Source organism: Setaria viridis, chromosome 7, assembly GCF_005286985.2.
Source record: "Setaria viridis chromosome 7, Setaria_viridis_v4.0, whole genome shotgun sequence".
Lineage (NCBI taxonomy): Eukaryota > Viridiplantae > Streptophyta > Magnoliopsida > Poales > Poaceae > Setaria > Setaria viridis.
In genome coordinates, this window is record NC_048269.2 from 35219671 (window position 1) to 35232694 (window position 13024).

Genomic DNA, 13024 nt, shown 5'->3' on the forward strand with positions numbered 1-13024 from the left:
ACTATGACGCTCTTTTAATTATGTGTAGATCTATTTAATTCTTGTTTTTTTAAGAAGGATACCTGCAAGTACCATCGGTACTTTAAAAACATTGTTATAAATATGTATGGAGAAAAGGTAAAGGGGAAGGAACGAAAGAAAACAAAATCATGAGATGAGCAATGGGCAACAACTAATATTTACACTGTTAAACGGTACTCGTACTCGATGCGGTAGAGATGTCACTGTCTTTAAGAATTTTGAAAATAGAAACAAGAGTCAAAAGAGGAATTAATTAATTGCGTACCGAAAAGATAAAGTGGCATGAGATTAATTTGGTTCAACCAAATTTCAGTTAAGGTGTCTCGTGCGCCATAAGTGCTAGTGACATCTTTGAAGTACTACTAGCTAGCTACTTGTGTTGCATTGTCTGGGATGTAACGTGACATTTTTGTTTGAACCAAATTAAAAGCTAAGGGAGGTAGCAAATAAGATCCAAATTATTTCTGTTTGGATCCCTTTGCTAAACTTTAGCAGTTAAACTTTGCTAAATTTAAGTTGCTAAACTTTAGCCATGGCTGTTTGGATCTATGGGCTAAACAACATTTAATAAGGTGTAGAAAGACCTGTCTGCTCTTATTTAATGCTAGTGGGTAGAGAGAGGGGGTCCAGACAACAATAATGAGGAGCAAAGGATGTCCAGCCCCAAGTTTAGCAAGGTTTAGCAAACAAAAAGTTACTAAAGGGTTAAAGTTTAGCAACCATAGTTTAGCAAAATTTAGCAAGAGGGTTTGGCAAATTTGTTGCTAAACTTTGCTAAACTTTAGCTGCTAAAATTTAGCAAGAACCCCCTCTAAAACTACTGCTGAATAATGGTCGTGCGCATATATGATGTGCATGGCAGGTTTGATGCTGATGTGGCATGCATATGGCTGGACATGGGCAGGTGGTCAGAGCAGTGGGACCCGCCCAATGCAAGAGCTAGGAAAGCCATGCATCTCGATCCTGCATAAGAATGTGATTGTGCGGACTGAAAAAGGCACTCAACTTTTCCGGAAAAAAGGCCACCAACCGTACGTACGTACGTAGCATGATCTGCTGAGCTGAGCTGAGCTTTCCGGTCATTCCTGCATCCTTCAATTCCTCCGATCCGAATTTCAATTCCTACGTAGCATCTGCTGGGGTTATTACCTGCTTTTGCTGCGTTCTTTGCATTGGTTTGCTTGAATAATATAATGTTCCTTGTTGCCTACAACGACGACTACGTATAGTTAGAGGTGGTAATGGAACATGACCTTTGTGCGTTCTTCGTAATCCAACTCAGTTCTATCTATTTTTAATTCAAAATTATATAACCTTATAGTCCGGTTCTTATTGAGCTCGATCCTTAAATTTGCTAAGCTAAATTAGAGGACACTTTACCACTCCTACGGCATGACACGTACACATGCTGCATGCAATTAATCTCACACTTCTTAATTTGGTAATCTGTCTGAGTTTTTTAGACTGATTCCATTGTTGCCTAACTAACCGGCCTCTCTAGTCAGTCGTCTACACTGCTCCGGCCTAGCTGCTACCAGATGGAGATGGAGACAGAGATGAACGAAGCTGCTACACACCAAAATAGTAGTTACTGTCCATGACCGATATCCATCAGAAGCCAAAGACTTTAGGGCAACTGCTGCTGACTATAGTCGACACAGTACTAGCTATTTCTTTTTCTATAAGGTTGTCACTTGTCAGTTAGGATTGGATTAATTGTAGTTCACCTTTTTTCCCAACCTCTTTCGGTTCTTCCTCCTTGATGTCGTACTATATATGACATCTATTCTAGCTAGTTGCTTCTTCTGATCGAGATGATGCAATATAATAGCAACAAGATATATATGCATGTCACAAGGGAGACTAAGCTATCCTAGTTGGACCTCAGCTCACCCATCAGCATCGTCGTCTATGATGGATCATCAGCTGCAGTCGTCGTCAGCTGGCGGCGACACCGAGGAGGAGGACGAGGAGGAGGATGCTGCCGCCGCCGCCGATATGCCTCCCGGCGGCGGCCGCGACGGGAGCTCCGCCAGCAATAGCAGCACGGTGGATGAAGCCGGCGGCGGGGACAGCAGCGGCAGGAATAACCCTTCGTCGTCGTCGGTGCGCCCTTACGTCCGGTCCAAGAACCCTCGCCTCCGCTGGACGCCGGAGCTCCACCTCTGCTTCCTCCGAGCCGTCGACAGGCTCGGCGGCCAAGATCGTAAGAGATCATCGATCACCACCTCACGATCGATATTAATTATCCGCTGATGAATTAGCATGCATGTACCTAAGCTAGCTCGTGATGATTTCGATCCATCTTCATCCTTGTATGCACGTAGGTGCGACTCCCAAGCTGGTTCTTCAACTGATGAACGTTAAAGGGCTTAGCATAGGCCATGTCAAGAGCCACCTCCAAGTATGTGTGTGTGTGTGTGTATCTGCACATCCATCTTCTTCGCTTCACCTTTCAAATAATCCCTATAGCTAAGCTAGCTTCCATGGTTAGAGATCTTACTTAATCTCACCATGTTCCTTACGATTTTCAGATGTATAGGAGCAAGAAGATTGACGACTCGGGACAGGGTAATTAAGACTAATTATATATCCATATGGATCGATAAACATCCAGTTCTTTTGAGACTAATTAGATGTTTTGCAGTGATAGGTGGTGGTGGTACATGGAGAGATGATGATCATGAGTTGCAAGAGGGGGGACGACAAGCGTACAACCTCGGCCATCTTTCCTTGCATCACGCCCAGACTGGTGCTGCTACTACCCTATTGTCAGCAAGGTAGTTGGATTAGTTGGACCTTGAGACACTTGCAAACAAAATCCATTGAATTCCTATGCCTTTTCTTTGTTCTGACTAATAATCTTATTATTGATTTACAACGACGAATTGAACTAGGTTTGGTGCATGGCCTCATTATTGGAACTGGCTTCATGGTCATCACCACCATCTTCTTGGATCCAAACCCTACTACTCATCAGCAGCTGATCAAGCCGATGTGTTCCTTACAACTACTCGTGCTCATCATCAGTATGTTTCCAGAGCTTCGATTCTTCAAGCTGGGCGTTCATCGTATCATCAAAACGATCAATTCATAAGACCACTACTACAACAACGCGACGATGAGGGTAATCACAGCAACCACCATGATCCTCTTGATCTTGAACTTGCATTGGACATCGGGCCGCGGCGGCAGGATAATAAGAGAATAAAGAGATCATCATCAGGTTGTAGCTTGGGCAGAGAAGAAGACGACGATAAGGAGAATGCCAGCAGGGATGATGATCAACAAGTACTGGAGAGTGCTACTGATGATACTGCTGGGTTATCTCTTTCTTTGTTCTCATCGTATCCTCCTTTTGCGAGGACAAGTGTCAGTATGGATAAAGGGGAAGAAGCGCATCCAACAAGGACAAGTACTCTTGATCTCACCATATGAATGTGATCTAGTAGTGCAGTGTGGTGATATCTTGTGGTACTTGTCCATGTGCATGTGTCTAGAGAAAGACACACATATATGTGTGTAAAAATTAAACATACATCTGCATAGGTAGAGCTATTAATTATGTATACATGCATGTATTGATCTTTTGATTTTTACCCATGTTTGTAAGTGGCTACGTCTGAATTCAATTTCGATGTTGTCTTTTAACCATATACCTGCAAAAAACTACTTCGGTAGATCGAATGTTGTTCTAGTAACGTGCATACTTAATAAGAAAAAAAACTTGTTTTTAATAATTACACGCACATATATGTAGAGACATTCATTCCCTACATATAGAAACTTTTTAAGTATGATGGTCATTTTTGCTATGACAGTGTACTTGATATATATTTTACGAGTTGTTCTGTTCAGATACAGTTATTATGAGGTTTATGTCACGGGTATATATCAGGTGAAGTTAACTTCATGGAATGACTACTTGACCTTGTGATACATTTAGTTCAATTCATTTTGTTTATCTTTCTAGTTTTTGCCTTTCTCTATAGCACATGTTTTCATGGCCGAACATGTGTTCGGAGGCAATTTTCACTTGTTCGGTTCATCCCCCACGTTTTGATCCCCGGTGGCCTGTGTCGCTGTTTTCGGGCTCCTTGACTTATAGCACATGTTTTCATGGCCGAAAACGCGTCTGGAGGTCATTTTCACGCCTTTGGTCCATCCCCACGTTTTCGACCCGGTGGCCGGTGTCTCTGTTTTCGGACTCCTGTGACCTAACACACGTTTTCATGGCCGAAAATGTGTCCGGAGGCCATTTTCACATCTTCGGTCCATCCCCACGTTTTCAACCCCGGTGGCAGGTATCGCTGTTTTCGGGCTCCCATGACCTATAGGACATGTTTTAATGGACGAAAATGTGTTCGGAGGTTATTTTCATGTCTTCAATCCATCCCCCACGTTTTCAACCCCGGTGGCTGGTGTCGCTGTTTTCGGGCTCCTGTGACCTATAGCACATGTTTTAATGCCCGAAAATGCGTTCGGAGGTTATTTTTCACGTCTTCAACCCATCCCCCACATTTTCAACCCCGGTGGCTGGTGTCGCTGTTTTCGGGCTCACGTGACCTATAGCACATGTTTTAATGGCCGAAAATGCATTTGGAGGTTATTTTCACGTCTTCAATCCATCCCCACATTTTCAACCACGGTGGCTAGTGTCGCTGTTTTCGGGCTCCCGTGACCTATAGCACACGTTTTCATGGCCGAAAACGCATCCGGAGGCCATTTTCACATCTTCTGTCCATCCCCCACGTTTTGATCCCCGGTGGCCTCTATCGTTGTTTTTGGGCTCCCTAACTTATAGCACACGTTTTCATGGCTGAAAACGCGTTCGGAGGTCATTTTCACGTCTTTGGTCCATCCCCCACGTTTTCGACCTCGATGGCCAGTGTTTCTGTTTTCAGGCTGCCGTGACCTATAACACACGTTTTTATGGACGAAAACGTGTCTAGAGGTCATTTTCACATCTTCGGTCCATCCCCACGTTTTCGACCCCGGTGGCTGGTATCGTTGATTTCGGGCTCCCGTGACCTATAGCACACGTTTTAATGGCCGAAAATGCGTTCGGAGGTTATTTTCATGTCTTCAATCCATCCCCCACGTTTTCAACCACGGTGGCCAGTGTCGTCGTTTTCGGGCTCCCGTGACCTATAACACACGTTTTCATGGATGAAAACGTGTCCAGAGGCCATTTTCACATCTTCGGTCCATCCCCTACGTTTTCGACCCCGTTGGCTGGTGTCGCTGATTTCGGGCTCCCGTGACCTATAGCACACGTTTTCATGGCCGAAGATGCATCCGGAGGTCATTTTCATGTCATCAGTCCATCCCCACATTTTCGACCCTACTGGCCAGTTTCGCTGTTTTCGGGCTCCCGTGACCTATAGCACAAGTTTTCATGGCCAAAAACACGTTCGGAGGCCATTTTCACATCTTCGGTCCGTCTCCAAGTTTTCAACCTTGGTGGCCGGTTTCGCTGTTTTCGGGTTCCCGTGATCTATAGCTGTGGCGGAACACCTCGGATTAACTCAACTAAAGCACGGTTAAGTCGCTTAACACGCGAATCTCATGCTTTAATCAAGTTAACTCGATGATCCGTCAGATTTCATCCGATTTAACCACTTGAACAGGACCGAGTTAGCATAGCTCACACGAAGGTGAGTGGTTCCAGAGAATACAAAAGATCCACAATTAGTTCAACAGTTCATTACACACTGGTTTGAAATCAGAGTTTTACAAGGTTCGAAAACAACGGAAGCTAAAATATAGCGTAAGCTAGCGCCAGGGTCGGATGTCCCTGATGAGGCCAAACAGGACATCAGTGATCCCACTCCTCACCGTCCGAGGAAGGATCCCACTCGACCGTCCACCTAGGAGGGAGCTGGGGTGGCCAAGTGCCAATAGCAGCATGCTCGGAAGTTTCAACTTCTCCTGAAAAGAGATGCCACAACAAGGCTGAGCTTCTAAGCTCAACAAGACTTAACCGACCGGTGGGAAAACTACTCCACCACTTCTAGACATGCAAGGCTCTTTGGCTGAGTGGTTTTGTTTGCCAAAAGCAACTATGTTAAGTCCTTACTTTCAAGGTTTCAGCTTAGATTCTAAGTTCATTAACCAGTCTACATTGGCAACTTATACTAAACAAGCATAGATCCAAACATTATGTGTATAAACTCAACAGCAAGTTCATGTCATCATCAGATTCCTTCTTTACTCAGTGTAGCATAGCGATCAAACAGTCTCAAACTGTGAGAGGCAGACGAATCGATTCGAGTTCCTTAATCATGCATGGCGAACCTAACCTCACGACATCCGCGCACCACCGAGGGTCGCTTCCTGTGTCAGCCGTCCCCATCAATTCCCTAACCCGTGTCGGACCCACTTCTCTTGGTGCAAGGTTCCACAGACCCGGCCTCTACCGTTCCGTGACCACATTTGCCACCACATGCGGCCGCAGGGGAACTCCGTTCCAGAGACAGTGGATCGAACCGCTCACATCCAGGTTCAATAAGGTACTAGGCTTCCCCATCCCATAATGGGTACGAAATCGTGGGTGTCAGACCGAATACTTGAAAATAGCCTCCAAACGCATGTTCGGCTATCAACACATGTGTTGTAAGCTTTGGCTAATAAACTAACATTGTTGAAGATGTTAGCTTTGGCTATAAGCTTTGGCTAATAAACTAACATTGTTGAAGATGTTAACTTTGGTTAAACTAACATTGTTGTGCCTCTACATTGTTCGCCTAATTGTCTGCTGCATGATGCCGCCTAGCCATGTCGAAAACCCTTCTTCCGCTCTCGCTCGCCAGCCATTTATCTCATTTGTTGGCCATTTAATCCATTTAAAAGATCGTTTAGCCTCAATAAATAGATAATAAATAGTAACTGACTCATCGTAGGATAACAATGTGTCCTGATTTCATTGTTGTTGTGGATCTATTAGCTATTAGCTATGTGCCTGTTCCACTGTTAGACGTGCTTGCATGGTTTTGGGAGATTGAATTATGGATCCACATGGGGATAATAATCTCGGTTAAAATCTAACAAGGATGAGAACTAGGTGAGGCCTAGCTAGCTTGTGCCAGAAGAAGGATATGATGATGCATATGCAGAGAGCAGTGCACCGTGGACGACCCTTGTCTAGATATTGGATTGTTGGGTGTGCATTACTTCCGTTGCATATGCGCACAAAAAATTAAAGGAGACCTGGAAGGCATCTCAAGGTGGGCGGGGCGTCCATGGGAGAGGGGGGAGGGGGGAGGGGGCTGCAGAGGCCAGAGTCATCATGTCGTTCATGCGTCATCGGCTAGCCGCCGCGCCGCACAGTTGCTTTCACGGAAAACCGGCTTGCCGTTTCCACCTCACCGCTGGCTCCATCCCTTGCAGCCCACAGTACACGTCCCTCCTCACACCATCCGCCCGTCCCTCTCCTCTCTCTTGCTCTCTACAAATAACTGAAGCCCCCCCCCCTCTATATCTCTCTCAGGCATCATTTTGCACTCTTCCTCCTTCCTCTCCTAGCGACGAGAGGGATTGGATCGGAGGGTGCAAGTCCTTCCTCCATCCTTAACTCCTTGCTGGTAAGGTGTTCCACTGCAGGTTTGTTTTGCTTTGATCGACTGATCATCCTTGATTAATTTATTTGGTGGGCTCATCGGTCCTTTATATACCTGCCATATACAGCGAGCTTGGTGGAAGGAGAAGGAACCCATGGACAAGATCTTCAACACTACCTGCAACACTACTATGCCGTCCACTCTCCAGAACCAGCAGGTAACTACTCCATCCATCACCTAGCTCCTTTGCTACTCCCTGCATATACCTTCCTTCCATATACAAATCGATCGATTGATCCGTGTTTATTTACACATGTTGCTTCTTTTGGGTGTTGCGGTGAAGTAGCTCTCGGTTGATGATAAGGTTTGTCATGAATGAGTTTGGTTTGTGTATAGCCCCCGACAAGTGGTGGAGCTTGACCAAACATCCAGGGGTGGCTAGCCTATGTTAGTTGAGCTAAAAAATCAACGAACAATGTCAAAATTAATGTTTAACAATGTAAACTTTGCTGGGCACAGGGGGCCCATGGCCCACTCTGGCCTTGCCTAAGCTTCTCCCCTGCTTCCAACTTAGAGTTATGCCCTAGCTAGCTGCTGTGAATTGAAGTGTATCTAGGTACATTGGCATATGCACAATTGCAAATAAATACTCGATCATTAATGCCTTCATGCGCTCCATGGATAGGATCACAATTCAAAGATGGATGGATGCCTATCCTCCAAGGTTTTTTTTTCATTCCAGCTTTTAGGTCGATTAATTAGTCTACTTGCATGCACCATTAACAAGTACTACTATATGTGTATGTCTCAGAAGCTAGCATCAGTTATATGATATATGGGGAAAGCTAAATTTACCTAGACTTTATTTGGAGGAGATGCCACCCCATCAAGTCCGATTCCGATGACATGCCGACGAGGTGAGGATTTAGGAAAGGGGCATCAAGTCATCATCCTAGCGAAGCTAATTGAGCATGTGTGGTAGCAAATCTGGATCCATCAAAGAGGAGTCAGTGGAGTGGGGGTGAGGGCACGACGGAGAAGGTCGTCGTAGGCAAGAAATTAGGAAGTGTTGATGAGGGATGGAGGCTTTGGGGGTGTCTTGTTGGTGTCAGACGTCGTTGAGACATGGGTAGTGGCGGCGGCGGAATAGGAGGCTAGGGTCGATGGGGAGAAAGGTTAGGTTAAAGAGGTGGGAGTATGGGCCGTTTAGTCTGGGTCACATGAATTACGGCCCAAAATTGAGGATATGCCAAAATAGTCTATATAAGTCTATTGAGAAAAAAAAATTGGACTGGAGAAATGGGCGATCACATGAATCGACTGTCTAGAATTTAGGGCATGCCTAGTTGGATCCTAAGGAGGGGTTGATCGAGAGAAAAGTAAAGTGGGGTAGGGAAATGGACTATTGGACCACATGAACTGGCGGTCCAAAATTTTGGTCATGCCCAAGTAGGCCATAGTTGGATCATGAGGGTTGCGATCGGTCACGAGAAGGGTGAGGGGAGAAATGGGTCGTTGGATCACATGAATCAACGGTCCAAAATTTAGGACCAAATAGGCAATGGTTGGATCCTACGGGAGAGTCGATCGAGTGACAAGTTTGTAATAAAGTCGGGCACATGGAAATGGAATGTTGGAACACATGAATAATGGCGCAAAATTCAGGTCATGGCCAAGTATGCTATAGCTTGATCAAATTGAGGTCGTGCCCAAGTATGCAATAGCTGGACCAAATTTAGGTCAAATGCCCAAGTATGCCTACGGGAGTGTCATGGTTGATTGAGAAAAGAAGTTAGGGTGGAGAAATGGGCCATTAGATTACATGAATCAACTCCAATATTTAGGATATTCCCAAATAGGGAATGGTTGGATCCTAAGCGAGGGTCCTAATAGATGGGGAGTAACGTTTGAATGAAAGTGCAACAAGAAATGGGCCATTTGAATCACATGAATCAATGACCCAAAATTCTGGAGATATGCCCAAATTAGCTACAAATAGATCCTACAGGATAGTCATCATCAAAGAAAAGTTTGGAACAAAATATATAGGGCGGGAAATAGGCTGTTGTAGCATATGAATTCATAGCCCAAAATTTAGGACATGCCAAAATAGGCTACAGCTGGATCATAGGGGAAGGTCATGAACAATCGAGAAAATAAGTGGGGTGGACAAATGGACCGTTGGATCACATGAATCGATATTTGATCACCCAAAATTCAGGACATGCCCAAATTGGCTATGGTTGGATCCTGCAGGCGGGAGAGGAACGTGCAGAGATCGATTGAAAGAAAAGTTTGGTGGGAAAATGGGTCATTGGATCACAAATGGCCCAAAATTCAATATGATGCACAAACGGGCCATAGCTTGAGAGAAAAGTTTGGAATAAAGATGGGGCAGAGAAATGAGCCATTGGATTACATGACAGCCCAAATTTTAGTTCAGGACAATCCCAAATAAACTAGAGCCGAATCCTACAAAGGGATTATGATCGATTGGGAAAATATGTGAGGTCAAGAAATGGATCGTTTGTTGGATCACACGAATCGACAGCTCAAAATTTAGGATACGCCCAAATAAGTTATGGTCAGATCCTCCTACTACTAGAGGGTCGTGATCGATCAAGAAAAAGAAAATGGGTGGGATTGACGGTCAAAAATTGACGTATGCTGGTAGGCACAAAAGGCTTGAGTTGTATGCATGCTAAAATCTAAATTAAGTTTAATTTGTACTATATGTGCTTCTTTGACTCCGAGTGGTTGAGCTTTATTTTAGTCATTTGTTTCTAATTTATTTGTCCTCTCTTTTTAATTATTTGCACTGCACATGATTTTATATAAGATGTAATTAATTTATGCATGGTATAATAATTAATTTGGTGCAGGAGGAGGCAGCGATACCACCACCTGCTGCTGCTAGGAACGTGAAGAAGGCCAAGCAGCAGCAGGCGGGCGGGGAGCGCATGCCACGGCCACAGCAGGAGCAGGCGCTCAACTGCCCGCGCTGCCACTCCACCAACACCAAGTTCTGCTACTACAACAACTACAGCGTGACGCAGCCACGCTACCTGTGCAAGGCCTGCCGCCGCTACTGGACCAAGGGCGGCACCCTCCGCAACGTCCCAGTCGGCGGCCGCTGCCGGAAGAACAAGCAGCAGAACCCGTCGGCGCCATCGGCATTGGCGTCCTCCAGCGACTCCAAGAAGATCATGAACAGCAGCACGCAGCAACTGCTGATGATGATGCCGCCGCCGCCGCCTACTGCTGCCAACTTGTCCAACGTGCTCCCGACGACGTTCATGTCGGCCACAGGCGTCGGCGGCGGCTTCGAGCTCCCCAGCAGCGACCACCACCCCCTGCCCTTCGCGCCCTTGTCGCTGCCGTCCAATCCCGGCACGACGCCGCCGGCGTCGTCGTTCCTGGACCTCCTGCCATTCCTGCCGACGCCGTCGTCGTTTGGTGCGATGATGCTGCAGCATGGGCCTGGGATGATTGCTGGTGCTGGTGGTGGGCTCCAGCAGCAGTGGCTGCCGTCGTCACAGCATGGGAATGACGACGGTGGTTTATTTGCTGCTGGTGGATCGCCGGCAGCAGCTGCAGTGCAGGAGCCGCAGCAGCAGCAGGAGGAGGAGGTTGGTGGTGGTGATGGTGGCACTGCTGCTGATGCTGCGGGTAACGACGACATGGGCGGCGGCGGCGCATCTGCAGACATCATCAACATCTACTGGAGCAGCTCTCGCATTTGATCATGCATGCATGCATTATTCATCGGATCATTCAATAATTTTCAGTGGATATTCTCTTTTATTTAGTCTATCTAAAGATTTTGCCGTGTACTACCAATTAAATTAGAATCATCAGCAGTTGAATGATGGCAAATCAATTTGAACGTTTGACTCAATTCATGAAAAATTAAAGAGCGACACCATCTGTTTTGCATGCCCTCGATCAGATGGATGATATGGAAGCCAAGAGCGGATGCATGGGAAGAACCCTAGTCACCAGTGCAACAAGAAACTTGAGCTACTTAATTATTCCTGGTGGTGCCCCACCCATACATACATACATACATACATACATACATACATACATACATACATACATACATACATACATACATACATACATACATACATACATACATACATACATACATACATACATACATACATACATACATACATACATACATACATACATACATACATACATACATACATACATACATACATACATACATACATACATACATACATACATACATACATACATACATACATACATACATACATGGGTATTGTATTAACAACTCCATAGTTCTTGCTTCTTGCCTTCACCTCTGCAAGCTTGTACCACTTTGCCTTCTCTTTCTTCTTTCTTTGCTTTGGTAATCAGGCCAACCTGCAGTACCTAGTACATTCTTATATGCATCTGACGGGCATCATGGCAAGGCCTTCTTCTTTCTCTATTTCTGAACATCGAGCCTCTTCTTCTCTGCACCTAGACATGGGCTTCATCACGGCCGCTGCTCCCTGTCTCTGCAACTAAACCCGCCAATTGCTAATCACCAGGGAAGCTTCTTGCGCTACTGCTCTACCTAATCTGTCCTTGATCTTGTGACGACCAAATCTTTTGGAGGACAAATCCTGTGATGATGCATGTGTGTGCGCGTCACGTCCTACTGCCTTTCCTTTGCTAGAACGAGCTTCTAGGATTTTTTTTGTAAAAAAAAAAACAAGCTTCTCCCCCTCAGAGAACTGACGTCCGCCGATCCGATCCGAGTGTCACTGGAAAGCTAAGGTGATCTAATTGCTCTTCCACTCTATTGACGCCCAAAAGTGGTAGGCTCGGACAGATCACGTCTGATCTGTTCAGACCGGTCTCCAAACCGGTCAGACTGGTTTAAGAAAAGTTCTTAAAATACAAATTAGACTTCACCATTGCGTAGAGCTCATCGAGTAGATCAAGATTTATATATAGAACGTCCGATTTGGAGTTCGGATGAGGAAGATATGACATTTGCAAGATCTGCACCCGGGGCCGGTCTGACCGGTCTCGTTCGGTGAAAACCGAATCGGAGTTGTATTTTAGCACGAGATTTGTTAGGGTTTTGACTCCTGTAGAGGAAAGACCTCCCCTCCCTATAAATATAAAGGGACACGGCCGATTGAGTTAGATCCAATCAACAAAAACATATCAATCTACTATTTTTGCATCTTTTACTTTTTCCTCTTTGCACTAGCTTTTCCAACCTCATCTTGCTGTTCTTCCTTCATCTCGATGACGTTCGAAGGTGCTCTAGGTGGCCTGCCAATCCTAGAGCAACCCTGCGTGTGCTTGCCCTGATGGGATCCTTCCCGAGCAAGCGTTCGAAGGTATACTGCTGAGCTCACCGGCGGACCGGTCTGACTGGTCTATCAAAAAAGGAGATTGAATCACACTCAAAA

The 13024-nt window shown here is 45.5% G+C and overlaps 1 protein-coding gene across 1 annotated transcript; it reads left to right on the forward strand.

Annotated features, from left to right (window-relative positions):
* The first annotated feature begins 1772 nt into the window (after positions 1-1772).
* Positions 1773-3675, forward strand: LOC117863102 (uncharacterized). The gene is made up of 5 exons (XM_034746694.2): positions 1773-2227; positions 2349-2425; positions 2556-2592; positions 2669-2801; positions 2919-3675. Exons 1-5 carry the CDS (start codon positions 1870-1872, stop codon positions 3457-3459), a joined length of 1146 nt encoding a protein of 381 aa, XP_034602585.1. The 5' UTR covers positions 1773-1869; the 3' UTR covers positions 3460-3675.
* Positions 3676-13024: the final 9349 nt, after the last annotated feature.

Bases quoted from the DNA above. Each gene is read 5' to 3' on its own strand.
- LOC117863102 (XM_034746694.2), top strand. From the start codon at position 1,870: ATGTCACAAGGGAGACTAAGCTATCCTAGTTGGACCTCAGCTCACCCA. The intron at 2,593-2,668 runs GTAATTAAGACT...GATGTTTTGCAG, and splicing joins GATTGACGACTCGGGACAGG to TGATAGGTGGTGGTGGTACA. The intron at 2,802-2,918 runs GTAGTTGGATTA...GAATTGAACTAG, and splicing joins ACTACCCTATTGTCAGCAAG to GTTTGGTGCATGGCCTCATT.